Genomic DNA, 22106 nt, shown 5'->3' on the forward strand with positions numbered 1-22106 from the left:
TTCATGATCATATCAATTTTAAAAAAGATCAGAAATTGATGCAGTTAAACTTAGTATCTATCCGTAAAAATGGCAAGATAATGTAGGAAAATATTTTCCAGATTAAGGAAGAGTCCCATCGAAATCAAAGGCACTATTTACAGAACTGAAGTTACACATGTGATTAAGTGATTGCAGGATCAGGGTGATAATTTGGATTTAGTGGTGGTTTTCTGTTGGGTTATTTGAGTCCTGATCCTGAAAACATTTGCATACAGGCTTAACTTTGGATAGAAGTCAAGTCAATGGGATTCCTCACCATAAAGTCAGACTGATAAGTAAGCCTATGCACGATGAAAGTTTTGATTTTTCTTTTTAAGGGGATGGGGTAGACTTGAACAAGTGGATTCACTTCACAAAACCAAAAAGTTCCATAACGAAACTGAAGTTGTATGAATCAAAAATTACTCTGGCACAGTAATTTCTAGGCTATGTATGATCTCGATGCAATTGACTAACAGTTGGAGAGGAAGGATGAGCCAGTATTTAGCATGTTCACCTAGGACCTGGGAGACCAGGGTTCAGCTTGCTGCTCCATCACAGACTTACTGAGTGACCTTGGATAAGTCCCTTAGGCCCAGCTCCCCATCAGTACAGTGGGGATTATAGCTCTTCCCTACCTCACAGGGGTATTTTGAGGATAAATATATAACAATTGGGAGGTAATCAGGTGCTATGATGATGAATAGATTTGTAAAGTGCTTTGAGACCCTTGCAAGGAAAGTGCCATTGAAAGAAATGAATCAGTTTTTTTTTTTAATTTGAAATTTTATCAATCAAGAAGAAAAAAAAAAAGCAGGAGGGTAGGGAAAAAAATGTGGACATCAGTCAAGTTTTTTTTTTTATTGAGGGGGTAGATATTTTAATTTTACTAAACAAAAATACACTAAATGATCAATAGAAAACAAAAAAAAAGAAATTCCGAAATATCAACCCCCAAAACATCCGCTGAAATAAACACAAAAGAAGGCCCTGCTCATACTTAACTTTATGCACTGCGAGTGACCCCCTTTGGTTTCATGCAAACTAAGGCCCCAGCCTTGCAAATGGCTCTGTCCAGGTTCATCTCGGCACCCAGGCAGCCCTTCACTGCAATCAGAAAGTGCCCTGACAGATCCATGGCGCCGAGGGCCCCAGCCTGCCAACGCATAGGCAGGGGCTTACGCTGAAACCTCTCGGCTGTGGTGTCCGTGAAGCCGGCGGGGCTACTCGCCTCTGCAGGCTCGGGGGCAAAAGGTGGGATTGGGAAGAAGGTTTGGCTCTGTCCCCCCCCCCCACGCAGCGCGCCGCTCTCGCACCCAGGGGGCTCCGTGGTGCCCGCCTGCAGGAGGGAGGGTTCGCCACTGGAGGTCGCGGGCGAACAAGGCTGGCCAGGCGAGGGCCCGGCTCGGGTCTCCTGTGAAAGGCGGACCGTTCCCCGCCGCCGCGGGAGGAACGCGGAACCAGCCCCGTGCAAAGAGCCGCCGCGGCTGCTGCCCGGGCTGGAGGCTGCTCAGAGCCCAGTGAGGAGGATGGGGAAGCGGGAGCCCTAAGCGCCCTGCTGCCCAGGGCGGTCCGCCTTGCCCGTCGGAGCCGGGGCCAAATGAAGCAGCCCCCGGCGGCGAGGTAGCCTCTCCAGCGCCCCCCAGCCCAGCCCCATGAAGCTCATCTAGCGGAGGAGGAGAGAAGCCAGAGCCGAGCCCTTCTCACTCGCGCCGTCCCCATGGCGAAGGAGAAGCCCAGGAAGGCTTTGCAGGAGCTGCTCCAGAGACCGGGCAACCAGCTGTGCGCGGACTGCTCGGCACCTGGTAAGGGCGTGGGGCTGGAGCGAGCCCCCCCCAGCTGCCACCCGGGGCGGGGGAGCGGCGTGGCCGGAGCATGCGGGGGAGTTGGGGTCCCTGGGCGGCCGCCGCCCTGTGGGGTCAGGGCTGCACCTGCTCCCATTCCGCCAGCCGCCCGGGCAGGGTGGGGTCCCGTCCAAGTTTGCCTGGGCCAGGTGGCCGCCCGCTCGGGGAGAGCCCTGCTGCGGCGAGCTCAGCGGCCAGCCTGCAGTGGGTGCTGGCCCCTGGCCGGGCGATTGCAAAACTGCGGGCTCTGGAGAAAGAGGAAACCGGCCGCCGGGCTCTCTGGAAGGGGGCCGCGAGAGCAGGGTCCGACCCCACCCTCGGCCGGGGGTTCCCAGGCCGCTCCCCTGGGCGACGCAGGGCAGGAGGAAGGTCTCTCAGCTGGGGAAGGGGATGACCCAGGAGAGGGGTGAGGCCCCGATCCGGCAGCTGGCCGGGCCAAGCCGTGCTCTAGACCCTGATGGGGTGCCAGGAAAGACAGGGTGCCCTGGAGTTCCAGCAGGGAGGGCCGGGGTACCTCGCTTCCCCTCCCCCCCGCTCTCTGGGGCTGACTTATGAATGCTGATGTCATCCCCGGCTACTTCAGCCGGTTTGTGTGTGTGAGCTGCAGTGCAGATCAAGCCCTACGCTCACATGAGAATGCCACTTCATTACTTTGCCAGGGTGGGCAAGCAGGCAGCGCTGGGGTATGCAGGCGTTGGGCTGGGCCATCCATGTCAGGCTGGGTGCTCTGCCTCCTTGCTCCTGTCCTTATTTCCTCCCTGCAAACTGTGTGGGGCTTTTGTTGCCAAGTAGCCACGGTTCCCTTTCTCAGTGAATCAACAGACCTGGTGTACCCAATGCCTGGCTCTGTGCCGCTTTCTGCCAGCCAGCCTTTGACCACCACACAGGTGTTTGCTGAAGACTTTGCCTCTTTCTTCATGATTCATAACTATAGATGATAAAATACCAGTTGTGCTGGTTGCTGGGAGGGAGGGGATGGCCGGGTTGATTCTGAGCCAGATACACACCCTTCCTTGTCCTTTGAACAGAGAAGTCACTGGGGGCTGAGCCTGGTGGTTTGAATGCCTTACTGAGTCCAGTGATGCTCAGGTCTGTGTTTGCAGGTGTCTGTACAGATCCCCTGGGGAAAAGTCCTGTAGAGTTTAGTAGAAAATAACCTTCCGGGGGAGAGTGGCCGAGAATGATACCCCTCTTGCAGAAATTGGTAGGATGAGTTTAAAATATCAAGCCTGCAGAAGGGCTATCTTAAGCTATTACACTCGATAGGTTTTACGACGTTCTACAGAATGTTATTACCTTTCTGTAGCACCTTATTGAGTTCCACCTTGTTAAATATCAATAGGACTCTACCATCTGGGATGGATCATTAACTGTGGGTTGGTGTCCCTAATCTGCATTGGAGCTAAACTGGGATCCCCGAAAGATACTTTCAGTCACGTTGTACCTGGCTAGTGATGCCTAAGAACCTGCTACTACACAGTGTGTGTGGCTTTGCTGGCTGGTAGAACTCCTGCTAGTCACTCCTACCACTTGCCGTATAAGCTTATTAATCCACCTTTTAGGCATCTTGCTGTACACAGCTGGGGTCTGATTGCAGTAGGAATCTCCCTAAAAACCTTCCTGAATAAGAATTTACAGGCCAGCGCTGTTCAGATGGATAGAATAAAAACCCACCCAACAAAACAGGGAGCAGTTACCCGGTATCATTGTGATTAAGATGAAACTATGGTTCAATAAAATAGCTTGTGTTGTGGATAGGTTGTTAGGGACTCCAAAGGCGGGTTTTAAGGCTATGAAGCCACGGTCTGCTGTTGGTTTATGCCTCTGACTGGGGTTCAGTAACTGTAAACTGACATGTGGCTGCCTATGCATGTTATTTAGGACAATTAAAGATGAGACACACACACAGTGTGCATGTGTATGACATATAAAATCAGTGGACCAAATCTGGTTATTCGCATTGGGGTAAAGGAGAGTAGGATTTGGTGTAATGTTTTCCAGCCTAGGCTAGGCAAGGCAAGGCAAGGAGCAGTGAGGTGGGAACAGTTACATGTCCCTTGACTTGCGTTGCCCTATACTACATCCTGGCATGTGCAGATTAAATAGCAGGTGGTGTATTTCCCTGATCCTGCAGTGGCTCCCAATACAGCCAGTCATGGGAGTTTCTCCTGTTTACAGGGCTGCAGGGGCAGGCATATTAGCACAAATTTCCCTTCTCATCCTAAAAAAATGTTAGTCTCTAAAGTGCCACAAAGACTCTTTGTTGTTTTTGGTGATACAGACTAACACGGCTACCACTCTGAAACCCTTCTCATCCTGTGTCTCACTTAACTCAGGGAGTCTACAGCAGTGGTTTTCAACCACAGACCCTTGGGGTCACAGACTATGTCTAAGATTTCCAAAGGGGTCTGCATCTCAATTTGAATTTTTGTTAGGGTTCTGCAAATGAAAAAAGGTTGAAAACCAGTAGTTGAAAACCCATGGAGTCCTCAATGGAGAATAACCTTCCTTTTAGAGAGAATTGGGGCGGGGGGGGGGAGGGGGAGAACGCACACAACAAAATAGAAATAGGGAAGGAAAAAATTTAAGAAAACAAGATGAGAATGGGAGAAGAGAGGAGAGAAAGCAAACAGAAGACAGGAAGGCTGGTGCCAATTGGCAGATGGTGCAAGGGGACAGAGAGAATAGGCATCCAGCTGCCAGTCCAGTGCAATCAGGGATTTGGTGAAACTAAAGGCTGATATTCTCTCATATGGAGTGTGTGTCTCTCTCTAACTAAAATACAAGGGATAATTCATGAGCCAGTGATGATTGGCTCCAAGATGCAGCTATTTAGTGAAGGGATTCTAACAATAGGGTAAATAATAGAGCTGTTTGGAAAAACAAAACAAAATAGCTACTGTTTTCAAATGATTTTCATTCCATTTGTAATGAAAGCAGCTCACTTCTTTTGAAATTTTCTGCAGAATCAAATCTTTTTTTAGAAACCAGTGATTTTTTTAAAGTTACATTTTTGTCAGTTTTGGAAAAACTCTCCCTTATCATTGATTATTTGTGTTGCGGTAATGCCCCAGAGTCCCAGTCACAGACCAGGACCCCATGGTCCTAGGTGCTGTACAAACTCTGAACAAAGAGATGGCTCCTGCCCCAAAGAGCTTGCAATCTAACCTCTCCTAGTGACTAAGCTGTGCAACCTAACAGCACAGCAAAAAAAACCCAGCCCCCAGAATGGTAAATGAGCACACAAAAGTAACCTGAAATAAGCACCTTTCCCTCCAGGTTGTATAGGCCTCCTGGTCCACATACTCCCCCTGCCCTCCCCTGACCACTTAGGTTAACTGCTCCTCCCAAGCCTTATGGAAACCAAAACCAAAGGGAAGACCAAAACCCAAAGATTGGAAAGCAAACTAACAGGCTTATTTTTTCATTTGCAGTTTTTATTGAGCATTTTTTTTAAAAAAAGCAGAAACCTAATTGTGGGGGTGGAGGGGTGTTGTGGGTGTGCAAAAGTTCATTTTTGCAGAAAAAGGTTATTTTTGACGATAAGTGCGTTCTGTCCAAGAATTCCAACCTGCTGTAGGGAACAATGAGAGAGCATGTTGTCTGAGTCTTCGAGACTGAATTACAAATGGATAAACCATTGTAATAAAACTGTTACTCGGAACACACGGCCTTGGATCACACACACTGCAGGACTCTTTGTTGGATTGTGTGTCTCACCTGGTGGAAGCCAGGTTGCAGCAAGTCTGTTTCACTGGACCAAGGTGTTGGTCATCGGGGAAGGCAGAGGGTGGTGCGCAGGTCTGACGACACAGCGAATAATCTCTCCTGACGGCTGGCGTGCAATGTCTCCTAATACGTTGGAATTTTTTTTTCTTTAAGACTAATATGGCAATGCAATTGGTTTTAAACCATTCTTTGTTTCAGGCAGTAGCTTTCTGCACATTTTGAGATGGATAGTTGTCTGGGGGCATAGCAAGGCTTTGCATGTTTCTCTTCATATTTCCATTCTTATCCGGTTTAGGGTTGCATTTCCACTGGTTCAGAATCTTTTTACATTGATTCAGGGAGGAAGAAACATGGACCCGCAGGCAAAAGTGCAAATGCCACGGGAGTGGTGCTACGGCTTAGAGCTCGTCAAGTGCGTTTTTATGGGCTCCAACCCATTCCTTGTTAATTTTCTGTCATGTGCTTTCCCATTTGACTGGGGTTGTCTGTACACAGCCACACACTGGAATGATTGAAATAAATGGGAAAAAGTGTAACTTCCACTTAGAATTAGATGAAATTCATCTAATTCTAACAGGATGGGTGATAGTGGGAAGGCCAGGAATGATAGTAGGGCGGGACCATGTTATTATAGGGCTTGATCCTGTAAGGTGCTGAGCACTCCATTCCCCCTGGAGTTGAGGGTATCTAGTACCTTGCTGTACTAGGCCACTCAGAACAGCCTGAGGGGTAAGGAGAGAGCTTACAGCAGGGGCCATTACAACCATAGCTCCCACATACCCAGGAACTGGGGCATCTTTCTGTGCTTAAATTGTTGCTCTAGTTAGGCAGAGCCATTTAATGGAATAAATACATGACATAAGGTTGGTGACTGCAGGAAAATGTAAAGAAGTGCAAGAAACCCCTTGCCTTGTTTTGGGAGAAGGAGGGCATTGAAAGAGGTGGGCTGCGGGGGTTAAGATCAATCAAAAGGATGGGTAAGGAGCTAGCGGGCAGAGGCGGAGAGGAAAGAGTTCCCATTGTGTTTGTGTTTTGCTTTAGACCATCTCTGCAGGGAGAAGGGCTTTTTGACCCACCAGAATGCTTCATGTTGCAGGGCTGTGACTGTCCATCCCAATTTCATAACTCGCTAAGCTTGCAGCACTGCTGTGATCTGCAGATAACAAGCCGAGGGGGGTGCTCAGGCCCCGAGCGCTGGATGCAAAGGGTTTGGCATATTTGTAAAAATGTCTGGGTAAAAGCTCCGCTTACAGGGAGTGGTTGTCTGCAGTATGCATCCTCACATGTAAAGAGCAAAGCCCCTTTCTAAAACCCCAGCATTTTCTCCTAAAGTACAGTAGCTTCGAGACGCAACAAAATCCTGACTCTGCACACAAATGTCTTCTAATTCCAGCATTAAATCAAGCCTTTCAGCTAGCTAGCTACTGAAGAGATATTTGCTCTAGACTGGGCCAAACTCAAGAAATTGAATCAGTGGCTGACGTTTCTAATGTTTAATTGTATTAAAATTGCCATGGTTGCACCATGTGGTTAGTTAACATTCCTATTACATGGGAAGAAATGTTTTGCCTACCTGTCAAACTTCCCCCAAGGTTTTCTTCTTACCATCAGAAACTATAAGCCTCCTACTGAACCACTGTTGCTGTCTTCTTAATAGGACATCAGTGCCAATCACAAATGGTTTATCTTGGATGCAAACATACTGAAATTATCGGTCAGGCCCTTTTTTCAGCACGACATGTCTGAGCCAGTGATGTCCACTGGAGGATGCATTAACATGTTATAGCATTACTGGCCATTGAACAAGGTCCCCGAGCAGGGTTGCCAGGCATCCAGTTTTCAACTGGAACTCCCAGTCGAAAAGGGACCCTGGTGGCTCTGGTCAGCACCATTGACCAGGCCATTAAAAGTCCGGTTGGCAGCACAGCAGGAGCCCGGGGTGAAGGAGGGCTCCCTGCCTGCCCTAGCTCCGCACGGCTCCCAGAAGTGGCCACCAGGTCCCTGCAGCCCCTAGACCAGTGGTCACCAAACAGTCGATTGCGAGCTACTGGTCAATCCTAGAGGATCTCCCAGCCAATTGCGATCTCCAGCGGTGCAGCCAGGTTCCCACTAAGGCTTGCTCGCTGCCTGCCCCGGCCCCACACCGTTCTCAGAAGCGGCCAGTGCAGCCCCAGGGGCACGGGTCTCCATCTGCATGCTGCTCTTGCCTGCAAGCACTGCCCCCGCAGCTCCCATTAGCCGGGAACAGAGAGTTGTACCCAAACTCCCACCCAGAGCCTGCACCCCCTCTTGCACCCAACCCCCTTCCCCATGCTCAGCCCACAGTCCCCTCCCACATTGTGAACCCCTCGGCTCCTGCCCAGAGCCCACACCCCCTCCCAAGCCCCAGCCCCCCACCCCAGCCCCGTGAAAGTGAGCGAGGATGGGGGAAAGCAAGTGACCGGGGCGGGGGGGAATGGAGTGAGTGGGTCAGGGCCTCGGAGAAGGGGCGGGCTAGATCCTGGGTTGCATAAAAAGGTTGGAGACCACTGACCTAGATGCATGGGCGGCCAGGGAGGCTCTGCGTGTTGCCCTGGCCCCAAGGATCGGCTCTGCAGTTCCCATTGGCCAGGAGCAGTGACCAATGGGAGCTGCGGGGGTGGCACCTGTGGGTGCGAGGACAGCGTGCGGAGCCTCCCTGGCCGCCCATGTGTCTAGGGGCTGCAGGGACCTGGTTGCTGCTTTCTGGGAGCCGCAGTAAGCGCTGCCGGGACCCCGCACCCTAAACCCTCTCCTGCACCCCAACCCCCTTCCCCAGCCCGGAGTCCCCTCCTGCACCCAAACTCCCTCCTGGAGCCTGCACCCCCACAACACCCTGCCCCAGCCCCCTCCTGCACCCCTCATCCCCAGTTCCACCCCAGAGCCCACAACCCCAGCCAGAGCCTTCATCCCCCCCACCCACATTCCAGTCCCAGCCTGGAGCCCCCTCCTGCACCCCAAACCCCTCATCCCTGGCCCCATCCCAGAGTCCACAACCCCAGCCTGAAGCCCTCTTGCACACCCTGAACCCCACATTTCTGGCCTCATCTGGAGCCTGCACTCCCAGCCCAGAGCCCATACCCCACCCGAACCCCCTGCCCCAGGCCGGAGCCTTCTCCTGCACTCACACTCCCTCCCGGAGCCTGCACCCCTCCAACACCCTGCCCCAGCCCCCTCCTGCACCTCAAACTCCTCATCCCTGGCCTCACCCCAGAGCTCGCACCCCCATCTGAAGCCCTCACCCCCCTCCTGCATCCCTGCCTCAGCCCAGTGAAAGTGAGTGAGGGTGGGGGAGAGTGACAGAGGTAGGGGCTGGTTGGGGAAGTTAATTTCTGAATCCGCTCTAAATTTCCCATATGTCCTGGGTCCTTCTCTCGCCCTTGTCTAGCAGTGTCTTCATTTTCTGTACTTTCAAGATGAGTGAACCATAAAAATGCCATCTGAATATCTCGCTCCTGGGCTTAGTTTGTAAAGATAGGCATGATAACAGCAGATTTGTAACTTTAAAACCAGTATAGTCCATCAGTAAACACCATAATTATCTGTAGTGTTTTGCAGTGGAAGTAGTCTGAAACTGGCATCTGTTGTACTGTAGCAATGATACTTAAAGATCAGTGGCTTATTGCGTTTATGGTGGTGTGTTCTATTTAATAATCTCCTAGATCCATGTTATTTTCCTTATATTGGCTTGGCTTAAGGGAACAAAGCCATTTGGTTGGCACTTAGGAATGCCTGGAGGTTTTCTTTGATCAGGTTGTACTGCTATTTACTAAAGGTAGAAGCTTGATCATAACTGTTTTTTCAGTAGTGGTCATGGTGATGGGAAAACTAACAGCAAGAACTGATTCCGTCAAACTTTATCTTGGGCAGACATAAACCTGCAATAAATTGAAACCAATAGAGAAAAAAGTGCATGTGAGTGACAGTATTTGTTACTGGCTCAAAAGGGGCACGGCACATAAGTTGTCTGAAACATAATTATTTTTGAAATACCTAGATTTACATTAGACAGCCTGTGTAACTGCGGTTTCACTATGGGGCACTTAACAAGAACGTTCTCTTTCAAAGCATGGATTTAATCAATGTGGTTAACTACAACTTGCTGTAAAACTTCGTAGGTGGCTCTTCTTTAAAACAGCTTCACGAGTGTAGTCATTTGCTTGGTCACATCACATCCTGTCTCTGAAATCTGATCGTGGTCCATCAAGACAACCAACTGCTGGGATGAAACCTCTGACTACCTCGAGGTCTGGGCATGTTTTAGGCTGCTCTGTGTCTGAGCTGAGAATTTTTCAACATGTTACCCTGGGGATCAGTAATGAGGACAGTGAGGCTATGACTGGTGGTGGTTGTTATAGCTTCCTTCATCCAAAAGTAGAGCAAAGCACATTACAGAATAATACATGCAGAGCTGGGGACCAAACCTATAAACTGTGCATGGAACTCTCTGACTCCAGTGGGAGTTCCCTGTGTGCAGGGTTTGCAGAATGCGGTGCTCTAATAATAATGTTATAAATGTACATAAGAGGACTACACGGTAGCAGAGGCAAGAGGGGAAAAAAGGGAGAAGCTGGGGAGGGGGTGACCGTGAGTAATTGGAGGATGGAGGGGAGTGGAGAAATCAGTAGCAGATTATTTAACAATAGAGTTTCGAGGGCCAGTTCCTCTTGCGGAGCAGACAGTCCTGGCAAATTTTAATTCTCCACAGTTCTTTTCTCCCCCAGCTTAGGTTGGAGGGGATTAATTTCACTCTTGACACTTCTGAGCTATGCTCCTTTCCACTCATCCTGCCGGCACCAAAAACAATCACCAAGTTATGCTGTGAGAGGACCGCAGCTGTCGGTGCTCAGCAAAACACAGACATCAACGCACATCTCCCCGCTCCCCACCACCTCCTCCCCATTGCCATTCTGCATTTAGGAGCAGCTAAAATATTTGAAAACCAGAAGAGCAATAAACAGAAAGTCAGTGCTAACACACAGGACGGTTAGTGAGAGCTGCCCAGCTTGAAAAATGAGTCCCTCTACCTTGTTGCTTATGCAGCTCTTTCATTGTGCTGTAGAAAAGGTTAACTTGCTCTGTTGCAATTTGGTGGGACTTGAGTTTGGAGCAACACCGCCTCTGTTGTAGGCTAGAGCTGAGCAGGTAAGGTTGAAAGGAAGGTGGCAGAGAGAGAGATGGCTAGAACAGCCAAAGGCTTTATCGGGTAAACTGGTACAGTCGCTCCAAAAAATTGGGTCTCCCTCCCCTCGTGCTTTTGCCGCGCTCTGTTCTTCGGAAATATAAACGGACTGTAAGGTTCAGGAAAACGTGGTTCCTGCTAATGGCCCAAATTCTGCATCCTTAATCAAGAAAAGCTGCCACTGAATTCAGTAGGGGTTTCGTTTGATTAAGGACTGCAGAATTTATTTCAAAGAACGGATTAGTTGCACTAGGGTTGTGTCTAGAGGCCCCACCTGGGCCTGGAACCCCTTTGTGCTTGATAGATAGTAAAAGACAGTCCCTGCCCACAAGAACGCACGCTCCGAATAGACCAGACAAAGGGTGAGAGAGAGGTAGTGTAACTCTCCCCATTTTACAGGTGGGGAGCTGAGGCACAGAGTTATGAAGGGACAGATTCTGAGCTGGTGTAAATCATTGTGGCTGATTTATGCTAATTGAGCATCAAGCCATCCGGGGACTTGACCAAGAGTCACGCAAGGAGGCAGAGCTGGTTAGTGAAACCTGATCTCCTGTGTCCAGATTGTCCAACAGTTCTGAAACTGGCAGTCGTGAGATTGTTATGTGCGGGATCGTGAGTTGTCAGCCTCCACCCCAAACCCTGCTTCGCCTCCAGCATTTAGAATAGTGTTACAAATTCAAACTTTTTCTTATATTTAAGGGTGGTCGCACTCAGAGGCTTGCTGTGTGAAAGGGGTCACAGATACAAAAGTTTGAGAACCACGGTGATAACCTATGAAATGATCCCATCTCGAATATGGATTTTCTTCCCTTGATCTGTGATACTCTGTCCTTCCTCTTGTGGCCCACATTTCATCAATGGCAAGTTGCAAGCTTGGAGCCTGATCTAGTGGGTGGAGTAAAATGTGACCTCTCCCATCGGTAGAACACATTTTAACAGAGCTTTTCCAGGAAGGTTTTTGGAAGCTTGCACCTAGACAGTTCAGGCAGTGTAAAAATAAAAAAAAAAAATTCCCTTAAATACTCCTGCCCGTTTAAGATAACATTTGTTTTGTAAAGAGACAAACCTGGTATTTTTTTTAATCTCTTCTGACAAAATTCACACGGACTGATGTGCGCTTTGGTAGAAATTGTGCTGAAAGAGGCACTGCTTTGATCTGATCTCATTACACTGAGAAATCTTAAAGCATGATAACGTCATTGCAGAATTGCTTTACTGGGACTATGGTACCAACCATCACTTGAGTCAGCCTCTGACAGGTTTATTCCTGTGGTTAAACACATGCTTTGCAGCCCTTGATGTTTATATTTGAGCCTTGTTCATGAATTTGTGAAAGAAAAGCAGTTAACAGCACTTTCTGCACATCTTGGATGTGCCATGGCCTAGCCAGATCTCAGAGGGCCTTGGTTCAAGAATAGGTTAGGGGGCCTCTTTCCCAATTCCAAAATCTAAAATTTTGCTTACATTTACCAACTTGGAAAATCAGAACATATCCCTCTTTTCCACAAATCCATGAACACAATATACAGGCTGTCTCTATACATTTTTGCAGGCTGTCTACACACAGAAACATTCTATTTACACACTTATACAACAATTAAGTAAAACTGTTGTTTTCTAGCTTTTGGGTTGACAAATATATCAAACTTCTCTATCTTAAAGAATAACTTCCAAAGTAACCATTAGAGTGTCAGGAAATTCAAAGAATAAGGCTTCTACAGTAACATTAACTCAGCCATATGGCACATTCATAGCAATTGATGTTCCTTTCTCACTCTTCAGTATATATTTTATAACACGTTTTTGTCAAAACTATACAGTCACAGGTAACATTGTTTTAAAGCTTATAAAGATGCAGGTTTAATCTTTTTTCATTGTTTCCTTACCTTTGTGTCGAACACCATTTTAGAGTAAGACTGAAAGAATTTTAAAGGTCTACTTTATTTCTCCACACTAAAGCTTAGTGAAATGCAAAGAATTAAAAAAAAAAAAAAAAAGAAAGCAAAATCATACATTCAACAAAGCAAAAGTAAAGGATAGTGGAGACTCCATGAATTTCCAGGTGAATATCCCCCATGTGGAACAAGCAGAGGGAATGCATGGGAGGATTGGGGAGCCTATCACCACAGATCGATGCGGTTGCCAGGTAGACAAAGGCAAAATCGGAGGAATAATGTCTATATTTATTGGAATATTTGAAGTGTAGTGTTTACATGTGCTACTCCCTCCCCCGGACACTAGTTTGGGTTAAAAATTTCTAGAGGGGTATTTAAACAGTGTTATGTAAGGTTTTTGTTCTCTGGGGGTTACTGGTTAGCTGATGATAAAACTGTGTAAACCATGTAAAATTGCTTAAAAGCTCATATGAGAAACTCTTAAGTGCACTCCAGATTTTTTTAAGAGCCTCTCTACCAAGAGCAAGTATTATTAACAAATTGATATAGTTCTTTATAATAACTACACACAAAAAACCCCAAGAGGCCAGAAAAGGGTTTAGAAGAGTTTGTAAAAATGACTTTCCTGTAGTTTCACTTCTTGTTTTGATGCATGTGTGCTGCGTGGTGTGCTGACAGAGCGGTATCATAAGTGCATCAGTAGACTTGCAACATACTTTGCTACATATACTTTATTTTGTTTTGAAAACTCATGAATTAATTTAGCACTAATTAAGGTTTGTTTACACCAGATTAAATCATGCCACTGTCTGAGACAGGATACTGGACTGCAAGTACAAGATGCTTCACCGGAAGGTGCAATACCACAGCGGACAACCACAGAATAACCTCTCCATAGGGAAGTGTGTTCCAAATCCCAGCAGTTTGTGGTTGGTTTAAACGCTGAAGCATAAGGGATATAAATATTCATTTTTAAAAAAACTTACGTGAGAAATTTCAGGGCGCTCTAACAAAGCTTGGTGACTGGGCAACATGTTAACAGATAGATGAAGTTCAGTGCTGACAAATGCAAGTTAAGGCACGTTGGAAGGAATAATCTGAACTACTCATACACGTTGCTGAGTTCTACATTGCTGACTACTAAATTAACAGGACAGAAACCTAGGCATCCCTCTGACAAGTACAATGGAAGTTGGAAACCTTTGCTCAGTATGCGGGGAATCAACAGAATAAAGAGGTAGGATATATAGGGACATCCCACAAAATACTAATGTTAGCATAACACCATAGATGTATATACTGTGTCCTCAACTCAAATAGCGTGTGCAGCTCAGGTAATCCTCGCCCCGCCCCGCCCCGAACCCCCCGATTGGGAATAGAAATAGCAAAACCAGAAGGGGTTCTGAGTGATAATGAAAATGATTGAGGCAGGGAGAGACTGTTGAATGAAGAGAGAATTAAGCTGTAGTTGACAGAGGAAATGAATCAGAGGGGACTTAAGAAAGGCGCACACAATAATTAATGTTATAGAGATGGTAAATTGGGGGTGCCCTTTTTTGCGGTGGGCACCCACCCCTGCAAGTGGGACACTCATGGCAGTGGAGAGGCAGCAAGTATAAAAAGGCTAAAGATATTTTGCATTACACAGCATATTGTTAAAGTTTCACAGTTTGGTAGGAGACAAACAAGAATTATCCATTTATATGGATAACTAGAAGATTCACAGCTATTGTCAGTAGCTTTCAAAAAATGAAGAACTTGTCTACCTGAGGAAATTGGCTGGAATACCTGTTCTGGAATAAAGTGATTTTTATTTCAAAATAGCTGGAAGAGCCAACCCGGTCAATTTCACCTTGTAGTCTTCCAAGAGTTTGTCTATCAACCCTCATGCTTCTGGGCACAAACAAAGCAATAAGTGGGGCAGGGGGTGGAAGCACCTTCCCCAATGGATGGGTTCCCATTTGCTTGGGTTTCTTGATCTAGTTCTGAAGCATCAACCCCGGCTGGAGGCAGGATATTGGCCTGGCTGCTGGGCAGGGCAGTTCTTGTGTCACAAGCTGGTGTCCTCGTTATCCAGCCTGCCCAGACTCCAGGCAATGGCCTGTAGCAGGTTGTTCTGCAGACTGCTCGCATGCAGGGTGTAAGAGCCTTGCACAGCCTGGGTAGGGCTAGTTCCCCCCCGAGCACCTGGGCTGCAGCAAGGCAGCAGCTATGGGGCAGTGGTTTGGGGGCTAGAGGGTTGCCACCTCAAGACAGAGATGATGGTGGGGGACGGGCAGGGGCTCTTTTCTAACACACACGTTGTCATCAGAACAAGAGACATGGATACTGATATGTATCACAGCACATCCCTGTAGGAAATATCAGAGAAATTGATTGTTGCCCCAGGCATGGGCTACCCTGGAAGATGGCCCCACCCCCTGACAACCCTTTCCCTGGAGCCACTCAGCTCAACCACAGCTGGACCTGGGGATCCCCCTTTGGCCCCCTGCACTCCACACCCCTACCCTGCACCCCCAACCCAACTCAGCCTGCACCTGCTGGTCAGCTCCCAGCAACACCCACACTGCCCGGTCCACCCTCCACACTTTTCCAGATGAGCTCCTCACTGCCTCAGTGTGTGAATCCAGGCAGCAGCAGCCAGGGCAGGGGCTGGGGTCTTCCCGGGTAGCAGACCTGTGTAGGGGTTGGACATGGACCAGCAGGTGGGCAGGGTGCTGACCTGGAGTCAGGCGGGTTGCTGCTCTCGTGGCTGAAGCCCCAGATAGCAGCACCTGGTGGTGCTGCCAGGAGCAGCTCCAAGTCGCTCAATGTCTGAGGAGCTGTGGCCATGACCTTACTCATGCTGGGGATGGGGAGTAGCTGGGGTGGGCGTGGAAGCGCTTCCCTGGCAGGGAGGCCATGTCCTGCTGTGTCCTTGGAGCCTCGTCTGCCTATAGGTAGACTGTGGCCTTACTACAATGGGGCCGAAGGTCGAGTGACCTAATGGGCCCCCGTAACATCATGGGCACTGGTGCGACTGCACCACTTGCATCTTTGTAGCTATGCCCCACGGACGTGTCACGCGTCGCTTTTATGAGCCATGACCCCCGGGTGTGATTGGTGATGGCTGTCCGTGGTTATAAAAGTGCTCAGAGTCTCTATACAACTTGTTAATTCCTCTCCAAACCAAAGTCAACGAGAATTATAGACCCTACCTGCGTGGGGCTGGAGTGAGAATAAGGTTTCATAACGATCATATCCACACCAAGTAGGAGGTAATTTTAAAGAGAAGCAGGCAGTAAAATTCTCTTTGCTGTTTGAGATGCGAGGAGTAAGCACCACTCACTAGAAGGTTATGGATCTGAGCATCTCACTGGGACTAGGGCTAATACACTGGCTGCTGTATTAGAGGGACAGGTTAGAGATGCCACCCTTCAGTCGTGATATTAAGCTGAAGTCCGTCCGTCCTTCCTGGCTGGAAGCTGTGTAGGTAGAAGTGAAGGACCTGCTACTTTTTGAGTCCTTGATGCTTCGACCTTGCCCAGCATTCCTCAGCAGATTCTGAAGGCCAAGGCTGTATGTGAGCTATTGTTGCACTTTGGACTCATTTACTGTTTGAAGCACAGAGATTCTGGGAGGTACCGTAGAACAGGATTTGATTCTACTGGTATGTTCTGAGATCACCTGATGGAAGGGGATAGAGCAGTGCAAAAAATTAAAGTGTGTGTTTGTGTACACGCATATCACATACTATAATCACTCTCCGGGTACGCCTATAATCTAGCTCAGTGGTTTTCAACCTTTTTTTCATTTGCAGACCCCTATAAAATTTTGCATGGAGATGTGGATCCCTTTGGAAATTTAGCTGACCACAGACTGAAAACCACTGATCTATCCCCTGACAACAGTCTTCATTACTTTTGTGGTGGAAATATATGGGACCTGCATCTCCTCTGAATTTCGTTAGTGTCAATCTGAGTCACTCCACCTAACTCAATAGAGTAACACAGATGTAAGTGGGAGGAGAACCAGACTGGTGGTGCAAAGTGCTGAGCACTCTCAACTCCCACGGATCTTGATAGGGCTGGAGGGTGCTTGGTATCAGACAAGATGTGCTCAGCATTTCACAGGATCATGGATATATCCCAGGCTTGAGCCTCGGCTTGTGTCCCAGAGCTTCCTAGGATGGTAGACTCCACAGAATGAAAGGAGCCCATAGGGTCTGGAAGCTGGATTCCAACCCTGGGACAGTAGAATTGTCACTGGTTCTCAGGACTAGGGTCTTCCTGGGAATAGGGTTTCTCCTCCTGTGCAGATGTGACAGAACCTTGTAGACTAAAATGGGGCATAGTGGTCATAAAATGAGTTTGACCAGGCAATTCATTTTGCTTAATTGGTTTTAAATCAGAACAACGAAACTGCAGGTTGATGTTGATAACCCGTATTCCTCTTTTGGGGTGTGCCTGGGGAAGCAGCTCATGGTCCTCTCCTTAAGACAGACTTTAACAATGGATCCCAAGGAGCAGCTCCAAGCTAGCATGGGAGAACCACAGAGACTACCTAGAGCTGAGTTTCTTTGACTAGCCCCTCCTAACCCAATTCCTGTTTTTCGGTTGCACAAATTGCAATACAAGGGTGCCATTAAATATGCATAAGGAGAAAAAGCACATTCTCTTGCCTTTTATAAATAATTGCTGCTCTGTATAGAGTAAATGTTTAGCATAATTACTGCAAGAGAATAAACAAGTTATGACAGTTTGCAAGAAAATGATCATTCCCCATATTCATTAACAGCCTGATCCTGTGAGGTGCAGAGTGCCTCACTGCTCCTGCTGATTGGGGGCGGCTGAGAAGGAAGCTCAGCTGCTCCGAGGAGGCAGTTTGCATTTGAGTTGGAATAGCAAGTGCTGACATTTATTACTGGGCGTTCAAACAGAGATCATTGCATGGGCATCAGCCAGAGACGCTGGCGTGTGTGTCCTGCTGTAACGCCTGCTCTTTTTCTCTGTTAATCGCATTAACTTACTTTAACCCTGCGTTTATCAGTAGAATGTGACGTCCCTCATTTGTGGTGCTAAGGAACAAACCAGGGATTCAGTGAGAGTGGAATCAAATTTAAAGTGCCCTTGCCGTTTGTCAGCTCAGAGCCCAGCACTGTAAACAGTGGGGCTTTGCTCAGCAGAAATGCAGAGCTACAGCTCAAGCATTCATCTTCCGCTCAAGCAAAGCCTGAAAACCCTTCTGGTTCAGATTCATCCGATGAAGTGAGCTGTAGCTCACGAAAGCTTATGCTCAAATAAATTGGTTAGTCTCTAAGGTGCCGCAAGTCCTCCTTTTCTTTTTGCGAATACAGACGAACACGGCTGCTACTCTGAAACTTTTCTACCATGGTTACTTTGGGGCCCTGTGTAGAATTCCTTTATTCTAATCAGAGAAACATAGGGCTGGAAGAGACCTCAAGAGGTCATTTAATCCAGCCCCTCGATGATGTCTCTTTTGTCTGGCTTTTTCTTGGCACAATAGTATGGGGTTTTTTTATGATTATTATTATTGTGATGTGTCTACTATAATTATAATTGTTTTCTTCAGTGCCTGAGCACCTCAGTGGGACATAGGTTTTATCACAAAAGTTGGAATTTCTCCTCTTCATTTCATGAACAAATGCTGACGATGAAGAGAGATGAACGTTACAGCGGTTAGGTTCACTATGACTGTGCATGCAGATCCAGTAACTGTGTGAATAAATGAGCCCTTCACATGATTTTGAATGTAAATTAGACCCACAAACTTGCCTTCCTTTTGCATGTACATTTGCACATTAAATGCCTTCAAAATCATAAAGCCCTTCTGAGCTCTGGGAGATCTCCAAATTTCACTCTCTTTTAGTCCACTTTTCCCCTCGCTAAATTCTGTACTCCAATTAGCTGTCCCAAAGCAATACTTTTCCTTTTTTTTTTTTTTGTCTTTCAGATCCAGACTGGGCATCGCATACCCTAGGAGTGTTTATCTGTTTAAATTGTTCAGGAATCCATCGCAATATCCCGCACGTCAGCAAAGTGAAATCAGTCCGTTTAGATTCGTGGGATGATGCTCAAGTTGAGGTATACGTTATTTTTTAACAAGTCACAAAAAATGTGATTCCATTTTTGACAAGCTCAGACAAGCAGCGATATTGTGTGTGTGTGAAAATTGCAAATTTCAAAAACTTTTAACCAGTCCTGCTGCTGACTCATGTTATTTTAGTTGCATTCTATCACCTCTAGTATGTTGGCTATTTAGGGCCTGAAAGCCCTCGAATCCCATCTTGCAGAATTGGGCTCTTACATTGTGCTCTCTGTGACAGAGACCTTAACTCTTCTCTGTATGAAAAACACCTCGCTAGCTGGCTGTGGGGCTATACTAATAATTAATAAATCTAACTAGAAAACCTGTAGGCTCTCACATATATTGTACCCCAAGGCATGAGCCGTGCTACCAACTCTCAATTTCATCACGAGTCCTATGATTGGGGTGTTTTCTTAAAGCCCCAGCTCCTGGAGTCATGTGACATACATGAGAAAATGAGCTTTCATTTTAAAAAAATTGTTTCCAGCCTTCATGGCTATAGAGAAAAGTTAGAATACAGGAACCATAAAGCCTCAATCCATATAAAAGAACCCTAACATCATTATTTTTAGAGACTTGTGGTTTTTATGCAAATATCATGATTTTGGGGGCTTTACTCATGTTTTTTGAATGCATAAGAATCTCTGGGACAAAATACAGCTTCATAGAGTGCAGAGGTTTTCTCTGTGTGTGTTTGTTATTGAATTTGTACTGAATTCTGTGAGCATGTATGTGTCTATCACTGCAGAGTTTTCAGCTTAGCACTTTCAATCCTAGAACAGAAGGGAATGAGGACAGATACTGCCATGACAGACTGACTAATCATGTTAAAGGGCAGCAAACAAGTCCATTTTCCAATGTTGTTGTTGCTGAGGAGGTTGTAGGATGAAGGTTTAAAAGCACCTTTAAACTAAACTGCCAACCTTCAACCTACTTCCTGTAGTTTCTTCTCCAGGAGATCAAGGTTCTAGCCTTCCTTGTGATGCTGATTTCGCGTAAAACTTTGGATAGGTCATGTAAGCCTAGGGTTTCAAAAGTGGGTACTGACTCCTTGATTCTTCCATTCCAGGGGCCAGTTTGAGGCATGTTGGGTGTGATTTTTTTAGAGTGATGAGCATCCATGACTTCGTTGACTTCAGTATGAGTTGTGAGTGCTTAGTACCACTGAATATCACACACAAGGCGTCTTGAGCTGGTCACCCAAACTCAGAGGCCACTTATGAAAAAATTGCATGAAATCCTGGCTCTGTTGAAGTCAATGGAAAAATTCTCATTGACTTGGGTCAATGGAGCCAGGATTTCATCCCTTGATCATAACCTCTCTGATCCTCATTTTCCCTGAATGTGAAATAGGGGTGGTGTGTTGGTCAACTAAATTTTGCCTGCAAACACCTCTGAGTGCAAATTACATTTATGCCACTGAAGTGTCAGAGGCAGGGGAACAGCTGCTTCTCCTTCTCTCTGCTGTATAGCAGTAGGAATTGCACTCCTCAAAGGCATGTACCTATGAGGAGTGAGCATAGTGAGACCTAGAGGCTGGTCAGGGTAATCATGCGCTGGTGTGAATTGCAAGAGTTCTTGTCAGTATAGCTCTTAAATTCTGCTTCCTTGTATAACAAAAGGGCCAGAATTGGATTAAGACACAAACTAATTGCTGAGTCCTGCACATCCTCATGCACCATCAGCAGCAGGGGGCTCTTCCAGGAGATTTAGCTTACTGGAGTGGCTTTGCACAGAAGCTTCACCCTTCATTTTTATGCCGATCACTTAATCTTTCCCAAGGAGCAAAAATAGGTACAGATTTCTTTAAAACAATAATAAAATCAGAGGATCTTTTTCTGACTGTCATTTGGCTAGGGTAGAAATGCTAGGGAGCAGATTCAGTGCCAGATTCTGCCCTTGAACATGGCCAAGTTAAGGCAGAATTTGGCTTGGAGAATCCGCCAGTGCGAAATGGGGGAGACCTGCCCTTAGTTCCATGCATTGACCTACACCTACCAATGAAACCAGTGGGGATCACACATGTGACCAAGGGCAGAATTTGGACCCGGGGATGAAATGTCCAATCTTGATGGAAGAGGTTGTTCCCAAGTTTGTAGCAGCCTATGTAGTCACCTGCCTGATGAATGATGCATCACGTTGATGACAGCAGCTGCTAAGAGAAATGGAAATCTATGGGTCCTATCCTGCAGATACACTGCTGCAAGATCTAGCACGTCCTTCCATAAGAAGCCCCAATGGAGTGTTGCCATACACGTGTGCAGAATTGGGTACTATTACTACTCTGTTGAACCAGAGATGGGTGAAAGAACCAGAGCTAAAATTGCTTAATTTTTTCTTTTTTTTTTTTTTCCCTCTCACAGTTTATGGCCACAAATGGAAACAATGTAGCAAAAGCAAGATATGAATCTAAAATACCACCATTTTATTACAAACCAACATTTCCTGACTGTCAGTAAGTAACTAAATATTTTCACTGGTAAACAGCATTTATTTGTTTGTGCAACTGCAGCCTCTGTAATATTTGAGTTTTCAGGGTTTGGTTTGGTTTTAAATTCCCAGCGGGGTTTCAGTTATAAAGGGCCTTGAGAAGTTCCATTCCTCTGGATTTATATGGTAGGCTAGTACTACGCATGAGATTTTATTTAATAACTACAGTTGGATGGGGCAGGGAAGAATCAATAGATTGCTCGTTCCCTAGACCCTTCCAAGTTTCTAAGGAATTTTTAACTATGGTTTTTAGACCCTCCCCCACCTTTTAAAATAGCCCTTCTGCATGAAAACATGGCCCTACCATCTGATATACTAGATGCTATGTTGTTGTTTGTAATACAAAGATGCTCTTTTCTGTAGTGCCAAAGCTGCTATCATATGCCCAAGACATAATCTTCCAGGATAGGACAATAAAAGAGAGACTCTACATAGTACTATGCGGGTAAACACTCACAATGGGCTGGGATTATTACAGTGGTGGAATCCAACATGACAAAGGTGCCATAGTATGCCCAAAATTACTCTGCTTCAGCATTTGAAGGGAGGGGAGAAAATCGGTTTATATTGCTTGTCTGATTAGACCCATCTCTAGGGCCCAATCCTGCAAAGTCCAGGGTGCCCTTGACACCAATTGAAGACAGCACTCTGCAAGATTGGGCCCCTGGAAGGCAGTACTTCCAGGAACGAGGTTGTAGTGTTGGCCAATCGGCAAATGACAGCACCACTTTGTCACTCTGTCATGGATCGACATGGATGCTCCAGCTTTTAAATGGTCCCTTGGAGGAATCCCTTCTGTTTGGCAGACCTTCCCCTCTCCCCAAGGGGTCATACTTGTAC

At 46.8% G+C, this 22106-nt stretch overlaps 1 protein-coding gene across 1 annotated transcript in view; it reads left to right on the forward strand.

Moving 5' to 3' along the window:
- Window positions 1-1384: 1384 nt before the first annotated feature.
- ADAP1 (ArfGAP with dual PH domains 1) overlaps window positions 1385-22106 on the forward strand; it is a 101932-nt gene continuing 81210 nt past the window's right edge. The window contains exons 1-3 of the mRNA XM_074965244.1: window positions 1385-1826; window positions 18642-18772; window positions 21140-21231. Coding sequence (XP_074821345.1) covers window positions 1742-1826; window positions 18642-18772; window positions 21140-21231 — 308 coding nt within the window. The 5' untranslated portion in view covers window positions 1385-1741. The remainder of the gene's footprint in view (window positions 1827-18641; window positions 18773-21139; window positions 21232-22106) is intronic.

The sequence above is a fragment of the Natator depressus genome, chromosome 10 (genome assembly GCF_965152275.1).
Source record: "Natator depressus isolate rNatDep1 chromosome 10, rNatDep2.hap1, whole genome shotgun sequence".
NCBI lineage: Eukaryota > Metazoa > Chordata > Testudines > Cheloniidae > Natator > Natator depressus.